This window comes from Balearica regulorum, chromosome 18, assembly GCF_011004875.1.
Source record: "Balearica regulorum gibbericeps isolate bBalReg1 chromosome 18, bBalReg1.pri, whole genome shotgun sequence".
Lineage (NCBI taxonomy): Eukaryota > Metazoa > Chordata > Aves > Gruiformes > Gruidae > Balearica > Balearica regulorum.
This window is the reverse complement of record NC_046201.1, coordinates 7,151,892-7,177,082: the sequence shown is the minus strand read 5'-3', so window position 1 is coordinate 7,177,082 and position 25,191 is coordinate 7,151,892. Positions and strand designations below refer to the sequence as shown.

The following is a 25,191-nucleotide window of genomic DNA, read 5'->3' as shown; positions in this document are numbered from 1 at the left end:
GTCGGCACTTGGGAACCTCTCTGATTGATAAGAGTCTCCAAAAAAACCCAAGAATAAGAGTTCAGGCTTTCTAAATCCAGCATATCATTAATGCGTGACCTTTTCTGCTTTTGTCAAGACATTGAGGTCTGAATCACATTGAAAAGCTGGTGGTGTATATTGGTATGACATTCGTAGTTCCACCTAAACCCCAGGGGAGGCTGATGGAGCTACCATACATTTCATATCTACTCGGAACTGATCTGGCTAGATCCACACCTAGATGGAGGAGTCCTGCAAGCCCAGAGCCTCTCACTTGCACACAGCAGGATCGTGATGACGTTGCTGTGGCTAGGCTGGCTCTCAGGTCTGGAGCTGGCACGATGCACGATGCTCTCCCACGCATCTCCTAATCAACTGTCACCCCTCTTGTAGGCCATGCCCTCAAAGGGCAGTTGGGAGAGTCATTACCAGGGTACGTCCCTGTTAAGTACATGGCAGCAGAGCAGAGGGACTGCTTCACCACTGAGTAAATCCAATAGAGCCGCAGGTTTGGGTGCTGTTTAATTGAGCCAGAATTCCAGGGGTTTAGATAAGCTTTGAAGGGTATTAAAGGCAATTCTGCAGGAATTAACCGGGCTGAACTAGGCTTAAAAGTATCTTTGCAAGCTTTAGTGGGAGTCCTGGCAGCATTAAGGAGATAGCTGTGTGCAGAGCAAGAAGCCAGTTTCTGGCTGGCCGTGGGTTGTTTCATCTCCCTGCAGAGTGTTTTTGCCTGGTTTGCTGAGGTAAGGCCACCCTCAGAGAGAATTTAGAGCTTATCTATGGGCTGAACAGGCACTGGGAAATGCAGATGAAGGTCCTGTCTCTGGTTTTTAGGAAGCTTGGGGGAGGTCCGTGTACGTAGAGTCTCCTCAAGCCATTCTCAGCATCTCCAGGAGCACAGGAGATACAGGAGCTTAAACTGACTGATTTCCACCTTACTGCAGCAAAGACATTTCAGAGAAGCCCTGTTGGGCTGAATCCCGCTCTTAGTCCCCTAAAGTCAAAGCCAGAGCACTTCCAGATGGAGTGACTCTTAGTGACATCATCAGAGGGGCTGCTGAGCGGCCAAGTGCACTGCCTCAGTTTGCTGAAACCCAGTTAGGGACATCATCTCACCCAGTGAGGCTGCAGAAAGTTCAAGGGGATCCCTTTTAAAAAAAACACCAAAACAACACTTTAAGATCCAGAATAAAAGGTGTCAGGCTTTGCTGTTACAGTTGTTACCTCATCAGATTGCCTGCCATCGGTGTGCAAACCCCAGCCCTGTCTGGACTCTTTCAGCCCCTACATGGTGGATTTGGAGCGGTACTACCAGACGGAGAACGAAGACGAGAACCCTTTCATCTGCTCCCAGCCCCGGGAGAACGGGATGCGCTACTGCCGGAGCATCCCAACACGGAGGGAAGAGGGTCTGGAGTGCACCCTGGATTATTATTCCTATAACGACACCACCAACACGTCTTGTGTCAATTGGAACCAGTATTACACCAACTGCTCTGCTGGGGAGCACAACCCCTTCAAGGGAGCCATCAACTTCGATAACATCGGCTACGCCTGGATCGCGATATTTCAGGTGAGCCCTGTGTGCAAACTGTCACGAGGTGGGGAACAGCCAGGCGTGCCCCCCAATGGCATGTTCCCAGGGGCTGCAGAGTCACACTCCTGGGGGCTATTTTGCACCAGCAAGCACTTCTATAGTAGTGCATGGGTGCTCAAAATGTCAGGGATACAGTCTAATGCCTCCTGTGAAGATGCCTCCATCGCACATGCGTGGACAAAACCCCAGTCTCCAAACCCTGTGTGTGTGTGCAGGAAGAACATCCTGATGTGGAGCAGAGCCTAGAGGCTGCTCTTCCCTCTGCAAAATGCAGTAGTGGGCTTTAAGTTCAGCTGGAAAAGAAGGGCTGGATTCAGCCTGGGCAGCTGGAAATGTGGTTATTGGCATTGGTCAGAGCAGGATTTGGCTCCTCAGTGTCTTGTACTGCACCAAGACCAGCTGTGGGATGTCAGAAACGACCCGGCCAGGAGAAATGTTGCTTGTGCACTTTGTGTTGAGCCTTGGTGGGTTCATTTTCCCTTCCTGTCTCCGCCAGGTCATCACCCTGGAAGGCTGGGTGGACATCATGTACTTTGTCATGGATGCACACTCCTTCTACAACTTCATCTACTTCATCCTCCTGATCATTGTGAGTGGCCTTAGGGGAGCATGGGGGACCTCCTGGCATTTGGAGAGAGCAGAGTGGAGTGACCCAGAGGAACAGGGCAGACAATACAGTGAATAAAGGTCTGGTGCCACGTAGGAGGGGCAGAAACCAGCCTACTGGAAGACATGCAGCTTCAATATGGCATTGCGTTGCAGCTGCATTTTGCTGCTAACGTGAAGGAAGGAAGGAAAGAATGCTTAAGCTGTGGTAGATACACTTCTGTTGCTGCTGTTTCTACTACTTCTCTCCTTGTGCTCCAAGGTCCTCTCCCTTAGTTGCCACCTTGAATTTAAGTTTAAAAGTAGGCAATTTTCCCCGATCAGGTTTTGAGCTCCAGAAGGGGAGGCTGCCCAGAAATTCCCCCATATTGAAGAACCCAGCTGGCTGGGTCCTTGGTGCAGAGGGGACATTTCAGGAAAACAGTCCCAAAATTCAGAGAGCACATTAAGAAAGGAGGGAAGAGATTACTGCCCACGGCTCACCCACGCTTCACAGCATCATCCGAGACCACCCACAAAGGAACCAACAAAAGGTTTCTGTGGGGTGGGCTCCATGATGGGCTTCATCTTTGCAAGCAGAATTGTCTACCGTGACTGGCTGAGCTCGTTGTCTAGACTCCTTTTATCGTCAAGGGAGGAAAAATAGGTGCTTTAAGGGAGTGATTCATCTCCTCCAAAGGTAGACATCCAAAATAAATTAGATGCATTGCAGATTTGATGTGCCTATTTCTCTCTTGACTCTAAAGGATCATTAGGTGCCTCACTCAGATGTATCTGAGATAAGTGAGATGAGTCCTTTTCTTCCTCTCTAATTGGACTAAGTCCAGCAAAATAGCTGCACGTCGTCCATTAGGCCATTGTGGGGATTTCTGCTCCTCATCAAACCAGGACTCAAACCCTGATGAGAAGGTAGGAGGTCGTTTAGCCCATGATGCTTTTTCTGGTTCACCAAAAAAAGAACCAATCCCTTCCTCTCAGCATCCCTGAAACAACGGAGACGAAGGGCAAGCAGTACTTTTCCAGATGCCGTGCGAGTAACATTAGCGGTGTGTGATAGCCCGTTAGCACGTCAGTAATTCTCTGTGAGCCGAGCTGGGCTCTGCAGAAGGCAGAACCTCATGAAACCCTGGCTGGAAATAAAATCTCCAAGCTGTGGGTACAGACTGCTGATGCCCTTGCGTAACAGTCACCCGCAAATCCCGTTAGCAGGGGAAAGGGATCCGCTCGCAAGCTGCCCACACACTGCCAGAAAAAACGCTCCTATCAGGAAGGCTCAGAGCATTCATCGTAATGCCACTAATTGTGATAATTACAACCGCTGTCTGCAGAGAGAGAAAAACACCATCTTAAAAGAGCAAAAGCTTTTTGTCAAAATAATCTTCTCTCGTCTTTGATCTCTGATGTCCTCCGTGGAGCGCTGGCATGGGAGTCGCTGGGGTGGGGGTTTGGGGGGGTGAGTCAGCCCTACGGTGGTCCCGGCCGGTGGTCCCTGCCGGGTGATGCGGGAGATGGGGCTGGCTGGGGTTTGTCCCCTGATCCTTGCGCTGGGGCGTGGGGTGAGGAAGGGCGATGGGGTGGGCATGGCCACCCTGAGGTGGCTGATGGCTCCTGTCCCCTTAGGTGGGCTCCTTCTTCATGATCAACCTCTGCCTGGTGGTGATAGCGACGCAGTTCTCCGAGACGAAGCAGCGTGAGAGCCAGCTGATGAAGGAGCAGCGCGTTCGCTACCTGTCCAACGCCAGCACCCTTGCCAGCTTTTCAGAGCCGGGCAGCTGCTACGATGAACTCCTCAAGTACCTGGTTTACATTGCCCGTAAAGGCAGCAAGCAGCTCGTGGAGGTCTACCGGGTGGCGGGCGTGAGGATGGGCTTCCTCACCAGCCCCACAAGCAAGGCGGGAGCTGACCGGCACGCTGGGAAGCGCCGGAGCAGGAAGAGGTCCTCTGTGCACCACCTCATCCACCACCATCACCACCACCACCACCACTATCACCTGGGCAATGGGAACCTGCGGGCACCCCGTGCCAGCCCGGAGATCAGCGATGTGGAGACCAGCTCACTCCACAACGGGACCAACCGACTGATGCTCCCTCCCTCGGCATCGAACCCCCACGGGGCCCCCAGCGCCACTCCCAGCAACACCGAGTCCGTCCACAGCATCTACCACGCCGACTGCCACTTCGAGCCGGTGCGCTGCCGGTCGTCCCTCCCGCAGCCGGGCCTCGGCTTACCGAGCCCGGAGGGGATCCCCAAGAACATCGTGGGCAGCAAGGTGTACCCCACGGTGCACCCCAGTACCTCCCATGAGATGCTGAAAGAGAAGAACCTGGGGGAGGCGGCAGTCGGTGCCGGGAGCAGCACCTTGACAAGCCTCAACATCCCGCCCGGGCCGTACAGCACCATGCACAAGCTGCTGGAGACCCAGAGCACGGGTGAGCCTGGGGCTGGCCATCCGTCTGGGGTTGCCTTGCAGAAATACAAGCTATGACCTAATTTCTTTCTTTCTTTTTCCGAATCTTTGCAGGGTTCTTTTCAGTCCATGTTACGGAGAAAGGCGACGGCTTTCCAGGTGAGGCCAACATGAATCTTCTGACCTACCTAATGCATCTTATAGCCAAAACCAGGAGAGAAGTTTCAACCTCCCAGACTTCATACTTGCAAGAATCCAAGGGAAATGAATGTTTTCAATGAAGCCATTTTCTTTCCCATCCTCATTTTCCCCCCCCGCAACCCAATTTATTCTGCAATTACAGGGAGCACTGCCCAAATCCCTGCACTCCCCAAATCAGCTAGAACTGGGCTCAGCGACCCCGAGCAGAGCTGAAGCCCAGCCTGGCCACTTCCAAATGGCCACGTCCCTTCCTCGCTGAAACACGGGGTCTGGTGGTGGCTTGGGGATGGACACCTTCCAGATCTAAATGACCCAAGCCCCAGCACACCCTCCCTGTAGCTCCGCTCCTTGCATGACCCGAGGCTCGGGGGGGATCGGCTGGCTGCTTTGCAGAGTGTTCGTTGGCAATCACAGACGCTGAGTGTTAAAAATCTGTGATTTGCTCAGGAAGCCTGTAGCAGAGTCAGACACCGAATGCAGCTTTCCTGGATTGGGGGTTTCATACCTTCACCGCAAGATGCTCTTTCCCCCTCCACATCTTGAGGTTTGGGAGCTCGGGCCAGTCTAGTCCAAACCCTTTCAGTCTCCGAGAAGCATTTCTGGCCAAGCTTTCCCAGGCAATCGATGCCGTGTCCACCCCACCACAGCAGCATTGACCTTTCCAGCCAGGAGCTGTGCGGAGAAGAGACCAAGTCCTGCCCCCAGCCCGGAGCTGCTCAGAGACTAAATACACAAAGCTGGGCTCTGAGATGGTTTAATGCCGGGTTTTTATTAGCATTGCTGCATGCTGCTGTGTGTGAGTCAGGAGCGTGCTTTGCAGATAGCCTCTCCCCTGGCAGCCAGCTGGTGGGATTTTGGGGGAATATCCCGCTGGTATTGTCACCCGGGAGCCACCTGGCAGCTGGGAGCTTGTGTCGGGGGCAGCGCCTGGAGGGGGAAGCTGGTGGTTTTGGAGCATCAGCAGCAAACAGCGGGAGCAGGAAAGGAGGCTGCTGGCAGCGGCGCTCCCACTAATTACAGCCCGGAGCCTGGCAGGGCCAGGGGAGCTGATTGCTTTCTCCTAGCCATAATGGCCAGAGGTATAACGAGGTGGGCTAGGGGTCCCGGGCTGGCGGCAGTGTCTGCCTGGGGCAGCAAAGAGGACTTTGTAACTGGGGAGAAGGCGCTTGGGGAGCCCAGGTTTTGCCTAGGGCTTTTTGTGCCAGCAGGAGCCTTTTTCCCCTTAGGAACTGCCTGTCATGTCAAGGGCAACGGCTTGGTGCTGACGGGGATGGGGGGTTGCTCCCGTGGCTGCCCACAGCCCCCCCATCCCAGCTGACAGGCTGCCCTGCCCCTCTGGCATTTCAGGTCCCTGCCAAAGCTCCTGCAAGATCTCCAGCCCCTGCACCAAGCTGGACGGCGGTTCCTGCAACCCCGAGAGCTGCCCTTACTGCCTCAAGGCACTGGCGAGCGAGGCCGAGCTGTCGGACAACGAGACGGCTGACTCGGACAGCGAGGGGGTCTACGAATTCACGCAGGACGCCCACTACAGCGACCAGCGGGACCCGCAGCGGGGCAGAGCCCGGGCCAGGAGAGCGAGCCGGGTGCTGGCCTTCTGGCACGTGGTGTGCGAGACCTTCCGGAAGATCGTGGACAGCAAATATTTTGGCCGCGGGATCATGGTGGCCATTCTCATCAACACACTCAGCATGGGGATCGAGTACCACGAGCAGGTGAGCGCTGTCCCGGCAACTCTAGGCGCAGCGGGGGTGCGGGAGGTGTTACGGGTCTGACTCCGGCCGCCAGTGGGATGGTTTGGGGTGAGAGGCATTGGGGTGCTGTAGGAAGGGTCCCAGGACAGAGCAGGGCTGATTTTTCTCCTCTGAGCCTGCTTCCAGCTTGCAGGCAGCCATCACCGTGGCTGGTACTGGGCTGTGTGAGCTCCCGCATCCCAGCCCTGCCAGGGATGCTCAGCACCGTGCCAAGACCGCCGTCACATGGGCAGCACCGCGCGTTGCTGGTTTCTGTGGCGTGGGGGCCAAGGAGAGGGAGCAGCCATTTGCCGCTGGGTTTGTGCCAGCCCAGCAGTCCAAGCGGCGCTGCCGGCGGCTGCGAGCTCCAGGGTCGGTGCAGCTGCAGGCAAGGAAGTCTATTGAATTTGCGGTCCCTGGAGAGGAGGTAACAAATGTCTTTGCCTCCCCAGTGAATGCTCCAGCAACAGCACACTGAGTCCAAAATAGACTCATCGCTGGCTATTCCTCCGCTAGATTATCTGAGTCCTTGCAGGCAGGAGGCTGCCTCTGCTCCAGCCTCTCGCACGCTTGTCACCTAGCAGAGCTTTTCCCTATATATAGTCATTAAGAAAAGGAGTTGCCACGTTCCTTTTGAAACATCTCCATAAAGATGACGAGAGCTCTGCTTTTAGAGAGCCTTTTACACGGTCTGGTCTCACGTGGGTTTTGTGGCTGCTGCCGGCAGCACGCCTGGCAGGGTGCCCGCGGTCCTGCCGCAGGCATGGGACGGCTCGGTGCTGCAGGTGCACGCTTCGTTTGGATTTGGGGGGACGCGATTACCAGTGGGGATGCTGAGATGCTGCAAAACCTTGTTATACACCCCTCCAATGCTTGAGGGCTCCCACTGGCCAGCCCAGCACGGTGCTTCTCCCGGGCTGCCAGACCTCTCCCCTCCCAGGCAGACACGGCCACCCCTGTCCCCGTGCCAGCCTTTGCTGGGAGCTCCCATGCACCTCGAGTCAGGGCTGTTTACTTTTCTCCCTTCCTGGCACGTTTTGTATTTGCAGAGTCACTCGCTGTTGCACGCAGAGGCATTTCTCCCACAGCTCCCAGTGGCAGCGGTGGTGGCTGCAGACCGGCTCCAAATTCCCGTGTCCTCCCGTGGCATTAATGCCTCGATGACCGAACGCCAGGGAGACGCGGCTGTGCTAAATGTGTCCCTTCCAGCCAGCACCTTCTCCCTGACGTCCTAATACAGTCTGGCTGGCTAACCGTTGTTTTCAGTACACATTAAGCAGCGATGCGCTCTGAAGTCCTGCAGGTTTCACCTTCGTGTGCTGCCCTTGGTGGGAGCTCTGCGGGGAAGCTTGAGTGATTCCACCTTTATTTAATAATATTGGGAAGATCATCTCCTAAGAACCTGGCGGGGAGGTGGCTCAGGAAGCGGATAAACAGTTATATTCCTCCTCTGGCTGAGAGCTGAGAGCAGATCCACCATGTCTTTGCTGCCACTGTCCAAGGGGTGGACTGTCAAAGCTTGTTGCCCTTTAGCAGGAGCATTTTTGGGAGATGCTGGTGTAGGCTCCTGTGCCTGTACCAAGGGGACCGTCCCAACCAGGGGTGGGTGGCCGAGCAAGCTCCCATCATCAAACACCCTAAAGGCAGCACAGCTCCTTAACGCTTTGGCTTGGTCCTGGCCTCTGCGCCCGCCAGCGGTGCGTCCCAGCAGGCAGCTGGATGGGAAGAGGCAGATTTTTGTGGTGATTTTTGGGTAACAAGGTGAAGGGAGCTGATAAGCGTGGGGGGACTCCAGACGCTGTGGGTGGTTGCTTTCTTTGGCGATATTTTGAAGCTACTACTGTTCCAGATTCCTTTCTCCCAGGCATTTGGAGTGAATAGCGGAGCTTGTTTTTATTAGTTCATCTGCTGAAAGTGGCGGCAGAGAGCAGAGAGGTGTTTTTCGGTAAACTCGGGAGGCTTATAGTCTGCTGTTTCATAATCTGACAGTTATGAGAGCAGGAATTAGAAGGGAGAAGTGCTGGACCAGGCCTTTCTACAGAGATTATAAACACTGAAATGTGATTTTTTTCTGTTAGAAGACTCTTTCCTAGAAGTGCAAGTGATCAACCATGCCAAATTTATCTTCATTGGCTGATTGTTTGCAAAGCCATGAGGGGGCTCGAAGTGTACCTGACTCTGTGACTTTCTATATTAAGCTCTCTGCTTATTTAATGAATATTTACCTCTTGGGCTTTTCACATGAAGCCACCCTGGGCACACTGGGCTATGTTAGGATAAATACTTTCAGGACATGTTTTATGGTGCCATGTCAAAAGCCTTGTGTTGTTTACCAGCACCTTGCCAGAGGGGAGAAGACAGGCTAGCAGCTACTGTGTGAGAGGAAGGATGGGCTGGTGGTTACTCTGGGAGGAGGAAGGCTTCTACCCCCCCATCTGTCCCCAGCAGTATTGGGTGGGATTCAGCAGCTCTGGGACCACCAGAGCATCCTGGACTTCAAAACATGGTCAGCTGAGGTCCTCATTATAGCTGGGGAGGGAAGTGTGTTCCTCTGGAGGCTTTGTATCTCACCTTGGGACAGGCATGCTGGAGAGACCTGCTTTTCTTCTTGGGCGATGCCTAGAAGACTGAAACAGCCTTTCAGTCACTCGCTTAACAGACTCATCAACCAGAGAAGACCAGGTTGGAGTATTTAGGATGAAAGTGGTGGTTTGAAGACACATCAAAATGAGTGGAAATTGGGAGTGTGTTGAAAACACTGACCCCCACCTCTTGCTGTTTATTTGCATTCAACCATCAGTCAACCTGCCCAGACTGAGCACCCATGGCCAGGGGTGCTGGATGCACATAGCAAAGTAGTTCATGTCCCAAGGAGCTCAAGTCCTACCTTAGGACCTTCCATCCCAAAGCTCCTCTCCATAGACCACCTTCCACAGTAAAGTCATTGTCACCAAATAATTTTACCATCGTATGGCTGGGGATTCAGGAGCTGGATTTTCTCCAAGCTCCTTCTGACATGAGCTTGCCGACTTTCTCACTCAGCATCAGGTTGCTTCCCCCTGGTTCCTGCAGGTGTCTGAGCCGTACGTACACCCGACCGAGCTTAATTCTGCATTTTCTGCCCATCCTTCTCACCCATCCTGCTTGGACTCTTGCCTTCCTCACGACCGCTGGGTTTAGCGAGAGGAAAGCGGAGCGGTTGGAGGTGCACATAGCACTCACCATGTCGCGGCTGCTGGGCAGCAGTGTGAAATTTTCCATCAGGGAAATGACAACCAGATTGCCGCGGATTATTAATGTGACTGCTAAATAGCTTGTTTTTCTACGGAGATGAAGCAAAATGCAGGTAGAAACTATTAGCTTTGGGTAGAGGAATATAAAGGTGATTTAAAGGTAGACTCTGGGGGATTTTAAATACACTGTTGAACCAATTGACTGATTCGCCTTAGGGAAGCTGAGACTGCAGCGCTGCGGGCTCAGACGGCTAGGGCTTTGCGAAAGCTTGTTCTGCCATAGAGCAGGAGTGAAATGTGCTGCTAAACCAGAGGGTTTCTGTGCTGCTTTCCCCCCCAGCCCTGGCTGTAAGCCAGACTGTGTTCCATAATGTGCTGCTTTTTCTTTCTTTTTTTTTTTTTTTTTTTTTCCCTCTAAATCCTTCCTTGGAGTGAAATGCAAAGGCTTTAGTACAAGGCGTGATGTTGGACTCCTCAGCAGGGGAAAGAATTCAGCAAGGGCTTCCTTGAGGAAGGGCTTTGGGGTTTTGTTTTTGTTTTTAAAATCTGGTTCGCATTGAGCTGCCTGGCTGTTCCGATTTTCCTTGTCTGAACTCGCATTGTATGAACTATACCCTACATATTCATTTGTTTAAATAGCGCTTGAATTTCAGCCGCCGTCTCTGCAGTGTTTTGCCATTGTTAACATAACAAGAAAGAGACTGGCGAGTCCTGCATTGGCCTCCCCGGAGCTGCGCTCGGGTAAAATCCATGGCTGGAGCTTGTGGGGACTTGGATCTAGATTGATCCAAAACACTGGTGTCTCTGAAGGAAGGAAGAGGAAATTGGTTCAGACCTGTAGAGAACCTTTTGTTAACTTTTAAAAGCAAATTGGAGCGATGACAAGGGTGAATGACTCTCGGGGACAGCACCCAAGGAGAAGAGCACCCAAGGAAGTGGGAAGAGGCGATGCTTGACATCACCCTAGCGGGAGGAAAACTGGTGGAGTACCCCCAGCTACAGCAAGGTGTTGTAGGAATCTATAAAGCAACAGTGCCCCAAACCAAGGTGTGCAAACTCCATCTGCAGAAGGCAGGAGCAGCCTAAGCCCATGGTAACATCTCAAGCTGAATTCCTAGTGCATCCCGCTGCAGGGGCCCGGAGCGTACACAGCACGGATGATGTAAAGTTGTCACTAGTAACATTACGATCTAATAGCTGCTGTGGCATGGAAATATCAACCATCTGTGGCAAAGCGTCAAAGGAAAGCTTGCTGGCAAAATGCATTAAAATGTCTATTTATGTAAATAGTCAAGGCTGGAGAACACAGGAGTCGTCTTAATCAGCGTCAGAGGACGTGAAATTTTCAGGTATCCAGGATGATCGAGAGGGCAGATGAAGGGTTAGAAAACCTGCCGGCGTGGAGGAGCCATTAGGCTCCAGGTTCAAGCATTAATAAAAGTCACCCAAATGATATTTATGTACTTCTGCTTCTGCCTGAATTCAGTGTGCAGGGAAGAAGGTAACTGAAAATTATTAGCTGTCGTGACACCCACTGATTGATTTCTCCATGTGGGAGGAAAATTTGATTGCTCCATGGACAAGTGGTGTAACGGAGCTGAGCAGTGGGGATTTGGCAGGCTGGTGCCCCAGTCTTGGGGTGCTTGATTCTGTGCTAGTGTGCAAAGTCCTGGGCAGGCTGGAGGGCAGCAGGTCTGCATCCATTTGTGAGCGCTGCTTCAAGAAATGAGGGCGTCTTGGGGATTAGAAGCACTTTGCTCCCAGGAATTGGTGGTCAAGAGCATCCTACTCTCCACCAGTTTCAAGCCAAGTTTGAACGTTTTGCTGCTGGCCGCAGCAGTGGTGGAGGGCAGCTGCAGATTTGTCAGGCTGCTCCTTTGACATCCCTCTGTGCCAAAAGGAGATCTTGCCAAGTGCTCGTTTGCCTCCCGAGGAGGCTGTGGAGGATCTGGGGATGAGCTGCAGCTCGCAGGGTGCCTGCTGCCCAGCTCGTTCTTCTCTGGCTGCATAGATAGGGTGGTCATGGGCAGCACCATGTCTACTCCAACCTCCACGTCAGGTCCATCCAGGACATCTAAATTTTGGCTTCTTTCATGTGCGTGGATTTGTGTCAGGAAGGAAGAGAATCCTTTTTTTGTAAAATATTTTTGGTATCTCTTTTGAATTGTTTCCTGCGAGTGCAGGGACTCAAAGAGATGTCCCACATCCAGGCGGCACCAGGTGCTGCACCAAGGGCTCTCTGCATCACACACCAATGCAAACCGGTCCTGTACCCCCTTAATCCTGCACCCCGGCTGCTTTACTCCAACTGTGGCCTTTTTTCTGTGGTGAAATTTCTAATTAGACGCTTCCCCGTATGAATCTGATTCATTAGGCTTTGATTCAAGAGGGCACTTACGCGTATGTGTGCGTTCCTTAAATCAACGAGATAGCCTTTCCCCACACAACCTCCGTCTGCCCCGGGCTCTTTCCAGGAGCTCGCAAGGTCCTGCTTTCATGCACCGTCTTCTCTTCCTAGAGACATCTCCGCTTCCACTTTGGTGCATATCCCATGTCTCTATTTAACTCCATTACACATCTCTCCAGCCCTGCGCCAGCTACTCTTAGCCAAGCGATCAAAGCTTTGGCAGCGCAGCGAGGCTTTCCCTCCCTCGGCGTCTGCTGGCTTTGCCCAACGCAGGGCTTGTAGCTAGCGTCGACTTAATTTCTCAGCTCTGCAGCTGCATGGGGCACTCCCATGGTAGGAAAATGAGGTGCCCTATAGATTCGCACGTGCTGTATTCAATTAGCTCCTGCTTAAGCAGAAATTACTCTTATTAACGGTTTGTTGTTGGAGACTGGAGGAGTCAAGTCAACGCTAATGGAAGTCATCCGAGCTGTTAATCACTGGGATCACTGACTTCAAAACCAGCTCTCTGTTTGTTATTGGGGGTAATTCTTTTTATGGACCTCGGGGGTTCTTCCGCTTCTCAGTAATTTGAAGGGTTTATGAGGTCTTGTAGCAACTTGCATGTTTTAATTGACTCACTCATGAAGCTCTTCCAGAATGCCATGCAAAATACAGGGGTGCCACAGCCCTCATATAATCATTAAAAAAAAACGGGCTGTGCTTATAAAGCAGACTTTATCCTGGATCTGGAGAGTGAATGATTAGAAAATTAAATGAGATTTCATGCAACTGGAAAGTGTATGGGGTTTTTATCAGATAATTCAGTTCTTTGCATGCTTTAGGGATGAGCCTGTGTGGATTCCTTGACATCTACTAAAGTTTTCTTCAGGTCCCTGGATGGGGAGCTGTAAGTGTCAATCCTTTCCTGTTAATTTAGTTCAGAGGCTGGAAATACTCGGGCTGCCTTAGATCCTATCATTACAGCTGTTGTTTCAGCTGCCATCCGTACCCTTGTGTTATCTCTGCTCAGGCAGCACTGAGAAGAGACTCCGGCTCAGTGAAATGGGAAAATGATGTGTGCTTTCGAAACTCACTTCATCCCCGGGCGGATGAAAAATCGCTGCTCTCTGCAGATAGCCAGGCATTTCTCTCTGCTCCTTCTTTGATTATTGTGGTTGTTCCCCTTGGGTGGGAGCCAGCAAACTCAGCTAGAGCTTCTGGAGCATCCTCAGCTTGCACTAGCAAACGCTTTTGTCTGTAAGCGCTCCTGATTGCTGATTGTTGGTGATTTCCCAGGGATCGGTCCATTTTTTATCCCGATCCTCCTGGTGGAGGTTGGTCCCAATGCTGTTGGTGCCCATGATTCTGCCCTGCTGCCACCTGAGTCCTCGCAGAGCCCCTTCCCACCCCGCTCAGCCCCCAGCGGGAGCGGGGACAGGAGCTGAGCACTTTTTCCCTCATCTCTGCTGGATTTCAGCTCTTTGTTATAATTGTTTTTTTGCTGATGTTAGCAAACGACTGACTTTCCCCCCGTGGACGTCTGTCAGCATTAGAGATAGTGTTACCAGCATCAGAAACCTGGGTTCAGCAGAACTGTGCAGGAGCTGTACAGAGACAGCCTTTTCCATTCTCTTTTTTTTTTTTAATTTCCTCCCTCCCCCTGGTACCTTCTCAAGTACTAATGGGGAGATAAGTTTCAAACTTGGTTTAGATTAACTAGAAATAGAGGGCTTTAAATCTCAAGTACTTACAAGGTGTGACCAAGTGGAAATGCAGCTTTTGTTCGGCTTAAGCTCCTTCAAAACCTGGGCAGAGGGATGAGCCAGTTCATGTTTTTCTTGCATTTTCTGGGATAATATTCATCCAGAAATCTCAAGCCGAGAGAGATAAGACTTCAGACAAGAATATCTGCTGTGCCTCCTGAGAACGGTAAAGAGAGCCCAGCCTCAGGGCTTGGAGGAGGAGAGCTCTGCAGGTCCTGTTTATGGTCCTGGGCAGGGTTAGTTCATGGCAGGTCCCTTTGGGGTTGGATGATGAGGTTCTCCATTGTGCTCAGGGCTCGTCTTCTCGTTTGTACCCTGAGTTGAGGTGGACCGGAGGCGAGATGCATGGGGACACGAACCCGTATGGGCAGTCGGGGCTGGGAAATTTGTTTGTTGGCCATGGTTGCTCAAGAAGGATGTGGTGGAGAGGAAGGTCTTGCACCAGAAGATGCCATGTCCATGGGGCTCAGCGCCTTCCCTCTGCAGGTGTGGGATGGGAAGGGAGATTTGTTAATTGGAACGGGGAGGAATGAGTGGAAGGTGAGGAGATTAGTGGTGATGGTGGGAGTCCCTCCTGTGCAGACAGCTCCATTTTCTCCACAATGAAAGCTGTTTTCCTCCCTTTCTTACAGCATTACTTGCCGTGGCCTGAAATATTCAGCCTCCATTCAGCCCATAACAAAATCCTCCTTTCCCGTGTGGTGATGGGATGAAACCGTTCACTTGTCTGTCAAAGTCATTTTCTTTTAATAAATGCCTATAAATCCTGAACTTCCCAGCAGTCCTCCTCCTCCAGCCCACTGCGCAGCGAGCGCGCTGCCCTTTCCGTGTCTCCTGCCCCAGGGGGACCACAGGAAAACCCGCTGCAATCCTGCTACTTTCTGAACCGTTTTCCAGAGGGAGGACTTTCTTTAACCAATTTGGCAAAGGATGAGTAGAGAAAGCCTATCAGTCTATCAGGCTCCGATTAAGCACAGCTCAGGTTTGTGCTGCCGGACAGAGGACGATAACTTAATCCCGATGCCTTTTAAGGAGCCCCAAAGACAATGAAAGTCATCGCTGAAAATATGCGTGGATTGAGTTTCTATTTATAAAGTAGCAAGGGCTCTGGAGCTAAGAGGAGCTGCATTTACCGAAGGGAACCAAAGTCGGGTTTTTGGTTGGCTCTGGCTCAGTGGGTGCACCAGAGCAGGGGGAATAAAGTGATGGGGGTAGGCCATGGAGAGGGCTTGTTGGTTGACTGAGGACATGGCCACGTGAGCTATAAATGATGGGGAACCAGGCGTGGGAGAGGGCAAAAGAAGGGCACCTCATTTTGTTAATTAATAGCTGCTTCTGTTCATCAGAATTTCTTATGTTTTGCTCCAGGACTGATGGTCTGGCTCCTGTTTTGAGGCAGACCTGATGTCTGCCTGCACCCCGACGGAGGGTGGGGAGGATCTAATGGAGCTGTGTCAGGTTGAAAATTGCGTCTTTGTGTGACCCATTTGATTTTTTTCTTATGTATATATATTAAAAATCTGCAAGTGATGAGTCAGTAAAATGTTGTTGGTGTTTCCTGTGAAATAGCTGAGGTCGGTATTTTCTTTCTGTGTTATTTTTCCTTAGTTGCCATGGTAATGATTTCAGAAGGGTTTTATTCTGCAGCCGTTTGAATGGGTTTGAAGTTTTCTTCGTCTTCTAGATCTCCTCACAGAAGCAGAGCCCTTGGGATCAGGGGGGATCTGCCTCCTGGCCAGTCACCCCATCCCTCCCACTGCTTTGGCAAGACAGAGTGTTTTCTCTATTTTATTTTATTGTTAGCAAGATACAGAGGAGAGACCCTGGGGTGCTTCTGCTCTTTTGTGCTGACATCCCCAGGGGCTGGGCAAGACCAGGCTTGGCCGCAGCCTGGAGCTCGCTGCCTGAGCACGGGGGAAACGGGGATGGACGGATCTGTGGTGCTGGGTGCAGGTCTGATGATGATGAAGAGCCTGTGCCATGGCACAGTCATTTCCCTTCTATGGGTCACGGCTGGAGGAAGGCAGGAGTAGAAGCCTTGTAAGCTCTCTGCCCTGCCTGCCAGGGGCTTGTCTTTGAGGAACTGGGGACACAGCCCCTGTGGCTTCTGCTTTTCATGGCCCCAGCCCCTGTCCTCACCTTCAGGAGCATTTCCCCCTTGTTGCCTGCAGCCTCGCTTGCTCAGCAGGCACCTTGGAGCCCCGTGCGCAGGAAGGAGTAGTGTGTGCCACCATCTCGTACCCAGCTGGAAATGCACCACGTCCCTTCTGCCATCAGAAACCTCACTCATGAGCTTCTACTCAGTTTTAAAAAAGAAAAAAAAAACCCCAAAGAAATGCATTACAGCCCATTTCTGAATGCTGAAAAAGGGCAAGGCGCTGGTCCAGCTCTGAGATACCCCTCGAGGCAACACGTAATACCTGGAGACACCTTCCCTTGCCTGCTCCTGCCCCCCCAGGGCAGTGCCCCGCTTGGTGCCAGGCAGCGCTGCCTGAAACCTCTGGGCAGGGCACGGAGAGCATCCCCTCCTCGCCACCACGGTTTGCACCCCGCCAGGCAGGGCGGGCGCCTGCGTCTCGCCTCTTCCCCGCCGCCTTCGTTTGCCACGTGGTGTTTATGAGAGATGCTGCGCTGTCTGCTCCTATTTTATGTGCTGCCAGAGCTTGTCAATGTGCTGTTTGGTACATCAACAAATCGACAGCACACAAACAGAGAGCTAACAGGGAATGATTTATCCAGGACACCGCGTCTGTGTGTCCAGCAAGGCGAGGTGTCCTGGAAGCAAAATTCACTATTTACCAAAGATTCATTGGAAGAGCTGGTGTTTCATGCCACAGCTGAATCGCGCTTGTATCTCGCTCTTTCTGGGTGTTGCTCGTTTAATCATAGGATGCTTTCCTTTTAATTAGTCACTGCTGCTACTGATGAGAGAATTAGCAGACTCTTCTCTTAATGAAGAAGCTGAGGCTGTGGCAGATGTGCTATAATCAGGGCAGGAGGCTTTGTGCTGCAAAGAAACCCCAGGGTCTGCACCTTGGGCTCTGTTTCCCCACAAAATGCCCTTTTCAGGGGGTTCCTGGGGGGGTTTGTTTTCCAAATATATCATTAAGCTACAGGAAGGATGCTACCTCCCCTGGCTGCCGTGTCGTGGCCCTTGGAGGGGAAAGCTGCTTGATTTTAGCAGCTCTTTTCCTCCACCCCTGGTGAGGACCTGTGGAGCTGGTTGTGTGCCGCGAGTCAGTGAGTCTCCCAGGTACATTATGTCTAGAGCTGGTCGATACTGTTTTGGTTAGACAGTTATTGTCAGAAAATGGCAATTTATCAAAATTGAAGCTGTTCATGGGAGGAGAGTGGTTTCAGTGAACTGGCTTGAAAAAAAACCCAAACTGAAATACATTGTCTGAGATATCTGAAATGTCTGTTTTAGCATTTGGGGAACAAAAAGTTCCATGTTCTTCTTCAAGCTGATTTTTATTTATGTTTTTTAATTTCAGTTGATTTACAGTACAGAGCAAATGGATAAGGGAATAGGGACTGAAATGGAGTGATTTCAACATTTTGGGCACAAACTGTTTCAGTTCACCAATTCTGAAACTCTGCATTCCTTTTTGGGATGGGATCGCAATTTCAGTTCCCACGGAGAGAAAAGCCACTTTCCTGCTGTATCGTAATGATGGCTAAGGAAAGATGTCTCAGGCGTGTTTGTGATTTCTCTAGAGCAGAAGCATCTTATAAACAGCCTTATTATCTATACGCATCTATGGCTGCGTGGAAATCCCGTAGCTGACGTTCTCAGAAGTGTCTGAATCCCCGCTGCCAGGCTGGGATCCCCTTGGGCAGGATCGTGGTATCGGCCCACCTCTGGTTTTATAACTAATTCCTGGCGGTGCTGGTGGCAGGGGTCCGGGCGGGTGCCCCACGGCCTGGCTGCGGCGAGGTGTCCCTTGAAAGGGGTGCGGAGCTGTTGCAGGGGGCTCGTCAGCTGCCCCAGGGACCCCCAAGCGGGAGCGAGGGGGAGACCGCTCCACAGCCAGCTGCAAAAATCCTCTGAGTAATTAGCATTGCCCAGTCTCAACTGTTCAGGGATGTGTTGTTTCCCGAAGCAAAATAACTCCTTGATTTCAGCCAGGTCTGGTTGCGGGGTGCTTCCAGCAGATGCTCGCCTTGCCCTGCCCTGGACACCCTCCTCTTCCCCTGGTTAGGTGAGCGGGAAGCTTTCCCTATCAACCCATTTTGGCCATTAATCTTAGATTTTTGGATATTAATTCTCACCTCTGGTTCAGGAGATCCCACTCTTCATTTTTATTATGGGCACCCGATGTCTCAAATGTCAAAAAATTGTTTCCTGTGAGGGGAATGGAAAAGGAGGAGGAGCGGGGGGCCAGGAGGCTTTTTTGGGGTGAAGCAAGGTGAGAGCAGGGATGGATCCAGTGCTGCTGTGGGTGCTGAGCATCACTGTGCTGCACGGGCTGAGCCATAGCCCTCCCGTACGGTGCCAGGGGTATTTGGGGCTCTCGTGAGGTGGGCAGGCTGGGAGGGACGTTTCACGGGCTGGGGGAGGTCACAGCCCTTCCAGTGGGTGCTGGGGAGCCAGGGAGAGGAGGTGCCAAGTTTCATTAATCCACGCTGTTAAGATGACATCCCTGCTGGGGCCGGTTGGGTTTTCCACGCCAGCCCCCATGGGGAAGGGGTGCAGCAGCTGCCGGAGATGCGTCGAGGGACTTAACCAGGCTGTGCCTGCGGGGCCGGTTAGGTTTGGCAGCGTGGTCGCAGAGGGGGAACAGAGGGTGGAAATCAGCCTTTGGGGCCTGGGTTAGCTGCGCTGATGGATGAGAAGGAAAGCTTCCAGCAACGCGTTTCCTTTCCAGCGGTATCGCTGCGGTAATGATAACAGCACAGCCTGCCTCGGCGCTGGGGCACTCGTGAATGAGTTGGCATTTTTTTTTGTGACTAATGTAGACTTTCAGCTATTTGAAATTGTCCTGAGGTGCAGCTTGACATATAAGTTCTCGGCCTATTTATTACTCTGTGCATGAGTGTTCCCATAGGTATATGCTTTTAAACCAGGCTGTGTTTAATATCGGGAGCTGGAGCATTTGTGTTTTAGCTCTAGATCAGCGAGGAGGTGATTTTGGGCTGTGTGTCCGGTGTGTGTTTGGCAAACTCTAGCCAAGGGATCCGTTCCTCAGCGAAGATGTTTGAGATATAGGAAGCGTTCAACATCTCCTTTTTTTCCTTTTTTATTTTTCTTTTCGATGCTGCTGTTTCCCCTTTGCTATCTTGGGACTATTGCTTTGTCATCACAAGCTCCTATCAGCATCAGTGCAAGTTCCCTGGGATTACACTACCATGCTGAGGTAACATCAGCCCGATTTGAGTCCCCATCTACCATCCCACTGGGTTGGAGCAATTTGAGCAGAAGGGGCTCGGCCAGCTGTGCCTGGAGACTTCAACCCTGAGAAAGAAAGAGTTGAATGCCCGCATGGATTTATCTGTTTATTTGCCAGCGTATATTTGTGGAGCCATTGGTCACTGTAGTTTCTTGTGGCTCTGAAACACAGTTGATCAAGTGTTGACCCTGCCCCTGCCCCATCCCCTCTCCTGGCTCCCATGGTGTTGGGTTGGGGTTGGGTCACTTCACGCCAAACCCTCCAGCTTGTGCCACAGCACGTGCCGTGGCGTGCAGCTCCTGGTCTGTTGTAGGAAGTTTTTGGCCAGGCATGAAGGCGTTTCATGTGAGTGGCGGGAGCAGTCAACAGCACGCGTTGCGCATTGACTTCTGCTCGTGGCGTAGCTGCCATGACCCTGCGCATCTGGCCATAACCCACCGTGGTGTTTGGGCATCTAAAGCCGCGGCAGTTGGATGTGGGGATTTAGCAAAGTATCCAAGTGAGTTGAGAGCCAAACTACCCCTAAGAGGAATCCAGCACCCAGCGTGTGTATGGCGTTGAGTGATCTGCGCCAGCCCGCTGCCCCATGGGGCACCTCGGCGTTGCCGACACGACCCCCAGCCCTCTGCCGGCAGGACGTTGGCTCCTCATTTTGATAAAGCCTTTAAGCAGGAACATGCAGTCGCGGCTGTGTGTTGGGGTTAAATGGGGAGAAGGGATCTGGTACTGCAGATTCTGCTCCTGTCTTTGCCACTGACTGATCCCAAACAGACTACGCCACCGGTTTTTGTCTTCTGCAATATGTTTTCCAATAATGCACGCCCACCCGCCGGGGAAAGCGCAGCGCTGGGTGTCTGCAGGCATTGTTGGGAACCCTCTGTAAAATATGCTAGAAAAACATGAAGGGTATTCATTTAGGTCTCAGGTTCCTGTAAGTCTATTTGTGAGAGTTTTTTCATACGTCTATTTTCAGATTGCTAGTCTGAATCCCCAGGATCGGGCCCTTCAGCAGCAGCAGTATTCGGGGCTTCCTGTTAATGAGGTTTTTTGAGCCATTCCAGTTATAGCACCTCAAATCTGTGCCGTTTGAAAATTTTAGATTAAATGTTTTGATGAGATACTAAATAAAAAGACAGACCCTATAAAACATATTTATGTGAGAAAACGGCCCGACTTTCTCTTCTGCATAAGGAGACTCGGTTTGGAGGATGTGAAAGCGTTAAGGCTCGTTACACACCACTAAAACCTCCTGTGGTCATACTAAAGCTGCGATTAACGTGAAGTGCATGTCTGCATTTACCTGCTCAATTTACGACGGGTGTATAAACCTTAAATACTCTGATAGTATTTTTCTTCTCTCTCCTGGGCTTTGAGTGAGTTATTGCCGTTTTCTCGCTATACCATTAGCATCGATATTCCTACACTTGCGGTACTGGGGCTTGTTGCATTTCCAGGGGTAATTTTGGATATGGAGCTGTGCTGCTTACCGTGTCCCTTTCCTCCTCCTCTTTCCCCAGCCAGAGGAGCTTACCAACGCCCTGGAGATCAGCAACATAGTCTTCACAAGCCTCTTTGCCCTGGAGATGCTGTTGAAAGTCCTCGTTTATGGTCCTTTTGGCTACATTAAGAATCCATACAACATCTTTGATGGGATCATCGTGGTGATTAGGTACAAACCTAGAGCTTCCTTTATGTGTGTTTCCCCTCATTTAGCTGTTTAATTAAACAGAAAGTAATGGAGAGTGGGCATAAATACCTTCCTATGACACTTTATACTTCTCTGCTGTAAATTAATGCACTTAGACACAATTGCTAATACATATCTTGGGGTTATTTTATGGTCAATTTAGAGAGAGGCCCAAGCAGAAAGCTATCAGTCCCAATGTCCTGGGAAAGCCCAGGATCCAAATGGTACGACCAGTGCCCGATTAAGTAGGTGTCTTATTTTTTTGGCATGTGCGAAGGCTGTAATTGCCCCTGCAGCTGCAGCCACTGATTTGCAGGTGTGTTTTTGACACTCTAGTGGGACTCTGCTCTTTGCAAGCCTGGATGGCATCCAGCTCACCAGGGTCATTAGCAGTGCATCTCTGCCTGCTTTCCATCCCTCTTCTCTCTGAATTTCACCCTCCCTTTACTTCCTCTCCTCCGTGCCTTTGCGTTAGGCTTTGTCTTCTCATCCTGCAATGACTTTTTGTTCTCCCTCAGCGTGTGGGAGATAGTGGGCCAGCAAGGCGGGGGGCTCTCGGTCCTGCGGACCTTTCGGCTCATGCGAGTTTTGAAGCTGGTCCGCTTCATGCCAGCCCTCCAGCGCCAGCTTGTAGTCCTCATGAAGACCATGGACAACGTGGCCACATTCTGCATGTTGCTGATGCTCTTCATCTTCATCTTTAGGTGAGAGCTTCTGATTCCCCGTCCTGAGGTTGCTCTGGGTTTTTAGGTGGGATCCCATGGCGAGGTGAGGAGATGTAAGAGTCCATACCAGGACATGGCTGAGCTGAGCAGACCCAGGAACAGCATCGCTGCCCAGTGCCGGCGACGGCTTGCTGCCTTGACTAAATTCCCTTCACTCTGGCCAAACGAGGCATCTGTCTTTGCAAGATGATTTACAAGGAAAATCTTTCAACTGGATGATTCCTTGACATCACCCCAAGACGGTGGTCCCGACTAGCAGAAAGTCTGGTGCTAAAAATATTGCCAAGGAGAGGGTGTTGTTCCTAAAATAAAGTCAGCCACGGTCGTGCTTCTGCTCTTGCATGGCCTCTTCTTCTGAGAAGTGGAAATGTTAGAAATAGGCTTGGCATAGCCCCGAATTTTCGGATTTTTGTCTAGATTTTGAGAAGATTTTGTCTCCTTGTAACAGCCAGCTCTGGTGTTCCAGCAATCTGGGCACTGGGAAGGCTGAAGAAAGCCAGTCTCTTCCATGGAATAACGTCCCTTCTCCCAGTGAGACGTTTTGCTCCAAAACCACCATTTGCAGCTGCGGTGCTCAGTAGAGCTGTAAATAATTTGATTATTCAGGTTACTGGCTGAGAACAGGGGAAAAACCTAAATTATTCTTTTAGTATCAATCTAAAATGAAAGTTATTCTGTTTTCTTGTCAAAATTGAAAAAGCTGTTTTGGGTCCTCTGATATGTCTCATTCCGGCATTTCACAGAAACCCTTTTTGTCTTCCTAATTCAATTTAAGCACATTTTGCTGAAAATGTGTCATTGCAAACCAGAAAGTCAAAACATTTTGTTTAGAAAATGTTGGAAGACAGTGTTTTGACTTAAAAAAACAAAAACAAAAAACAAAGCAGAAGAAAAAGAAGGAGCAGGCATACTTTTTGGTTGAAACTCTTTGACAGATTTGACCCAAATTCACAACTGGTTTGTGTGATCATGAGGCGTGTTTTTCAGTGAATGAATGATTCATCTTTTTTATTTAAAAAAAAAAAAAAATTAAACTAAAAAGAATTGCCCAGGTGAAATCAGGATACACAGTCATCCCTGCTGTGTGATTATTAGTTTTTAGTAGGAGACTGATGTTGTCTCCTGTTGAGCCCCTGCTTTCCTTCCCGTGCAGCATCCTGGGGATGCACCTCTTCGGCTGTAAGTTTGCTTCGGAGCGAGACGGCGACACGCTGCCCGACAGGAAGAACTTTGACTCCTTGCTCTGGGCCATCGTCACCGTTTTCCAGGTACAAAATGGAAAACGCCACAATTCTTGTGCGTTTTGGGGCTGCAAGGGCTGCGGTTGTTTTCCAAAGCATCTGTTAGAGCTTAGTGAAGCTCCTTGCCATGGAAGGGAGAGGACCCAAAACCACAAGTGCAGGAACACGGGAGGTTTTTGGGCCATTTTCCAGAATAAATCAGAAGGCTAATGAGGGGCTGCTGAGGCAGGGCACTCTTGCATTTGCAGAGTATGGGCTGGGTGGGTGAAAGTAAGTGTAGAGGGTGGAGATGGAGAGGAGGAGATCAGGGCCATTTGCAGTGATATTTTGACACAGAACAGAATCAGGTTTAAGCCCATAATTGATATGTGCAGTTTTTTGTTCTAGCAGCTCTGAGCTCTGTAACTGCGGGATCTGTGAAGGACTTTTAGCTGTTCTGGCTGAGCAAAGGAAATGTCTGACCCACGGGATGTTCCAATCCCTTATGGCTGAACGTCTCCCCCAGTGCGGGTTGGAGTCGGGGCAGTTTGGGCGCATGGTCCTTACCGGTCACGTGTGAGTCACGGTCACTTTGGTCCTGTCTCTTCTCTGCCTCAGAAGATGGCTCGGGCCAGATTTGTCCTCCTGTGGTTATAGCCACGGTGGATACCCCAGAAATGGGGTGCTTGCCTGGCCCGTCCAGAGCACAGATAGCCAGCCAGGCTGGGGGAAACCAGCACATAATCCTCCAGTATCTGCATTTTCCTGGTACCCTTCCTCTGCAGATTTTGACCCAGGAAGACTGGAACAAGGTCCTTTACAACGGCATGGCGTCGACCTCCTCCTGGGCTGCTCTCTACTTCATCGCTCTCATGACGTTTGGGAATTACGTTCTCTTTAACCTGCTGGTGGCCATCCTGGTGGAGGGTTTCCAGACGGAGGTAATGTCCTCACACTTGTGTCTTTGCTTTCTCTAAAGCTTCAGGGCCTCAAGATCCTGGAATTTGATTTCTGAGATGGACAGCAAAGCATTTACAGGAGTGGTACATGAAGAAAGTGGGGGAAAATATTAGGTCGTCTTTTTTTTTTTTTTTTCCTTAGCCACAATGCAATTTAATACAGTAAGCCCTCTAAACAAAGGGCTTAAATGAAAAGCATTGTTAGCATTAATGCAGGAGTGGGAATTCAGCGGTGAGTCAGGCACTGCGGATGGGATCGCTGCTATGACAGTGTCTTTGAAACAGTTGTCACCGTGTTTGTCAGCCAGACTAAAAGCCCCTCCTGAAAACTTATGCAGGCTGGTAAGAGATTAGTGACACGATTATCTTTTTTGATGGTATGCGTTCACGGAGCTCTTCTCGTTTCCAGCTCTGCAGTGCTCTGCACATTTTAAAGTACATAATTTCTGGTCTCTGCCGGCTGCTTCCTCAGGCTGGGAACCTCCACGAGACATCCTGGATTGCTGGAGGCTTTCGTGGGAGGGCAGGGGGGGCTCTTAGGTTTGAACTGAACCTTTTTTCCACCCCTGCTGCCTTCCCAAGTGTCCAGCTCGGAGCAAGTGAGTGTGTCACCTAGTCCCCAGAGTGGGGGACCTGTGATGCCCACCCACTCTCTGCAAAAATTGTCCGACTGTCCAAGAACCTCAGTAAGGGGAGGGGACCTTTACAGCCTGCCCAGGGGGTTGGAGAGGTAAATATAACCTAAAACTGGGACCTGCTTGTATAGGTTGTGCCTGTACCTGCTATCTCTGATATTTGTAAGTGTTCTGGGGTGACTGAGTATTATTTATGATTGGCTTGTGTATCGTAATATCCTACCACCCTATGAACAGCTACGCACAGAACTGATTTTATTATTATTATTTTTGGAGCACAGTTTAGAGTTAAATTAATGGAGTCATACCAGAAGATAGCAAGGAGAAATTTTTTTATTTTTTGTATCATCTCTCTCCATGTTGGTGCTTTTCTTTTTAATTGTTGTTGTTGTAGCTGTTTCTGTCTGTAAATCCCCCCCACGCACCGTTCAGCCGAAGGGAAGGTCACTGCCAGGTTCTCCCGAATAGCACAATGTTCCCTTGCCCGAGCGAGAAGAGGTAAAAAGCTCCTTGTCTGCTTGTGATGACGGCTTCGAAATCGAACCTTTGTCTGTTCGCTCTACCAAATTGATTCTCTGAAGGTCGCCGAAGTGGGAGATCACCTGCTGTACCCGCTCCTTAGA

General features: G+C 50.9%; 1 protein-coding gene across 10 annotated transcripts in view; it reads left to right on the top strand.

Annotated features, from left to right (window-relative positions):
* The window catches only part of CACNA1G (calcium voltage-gated channel subunit alpha1 G), a 151,148-nt gene that overhangs the window by 62,020 nt on the left and 63,937 nt on the right, over positions 1 to 25,191 (top strand). For 9 of the 10 annotated variants that reach the window (XM_075770363.1, XM_075770361.1, XM_075770362.1 and 6 more), the window contains exons 6-14: positions 1,306 to 1,597; positions 2,118 to 2,210; positions 3,848 to 4,658; positions 4,751 to 4,795; positions 6,185 to 6,549; positions 20,860 to 21,011; positions 21,548 to 21,733; positions 22,908 to 23,022; positions 23,760 to 23,915. In XM_075770363.1, coding sequence (XP_075626478.1) covers positions 1,306 to 1,597; positions 2,118 to 2,210; positions 3,848 to 4,658; positions 4,751 to 4,795; positions 6,185 to 6,549; positions 20,860 to 21,011; positions 21,548 to 21,733; positions 22,908 to 23,022; positions 23,760 to 23,915 — 2,215 coding nt within the window. The remainder of the gene's footprint in view (positions 1 to 1,305; positions 1,598 to 2,117; positions 2,211 to 3,847; positions 4,659 to 4,750; positions 4,796 to 6,184; positions 6,550 to 20,859; positions 21,012 to 21,547; positions 21,734 to 22,907; positions 23,023 to 23,759; positions 23,916 to 25,191) is intronic. The other variant, XM_075770364.1, reaches the window with a different exon arrangement.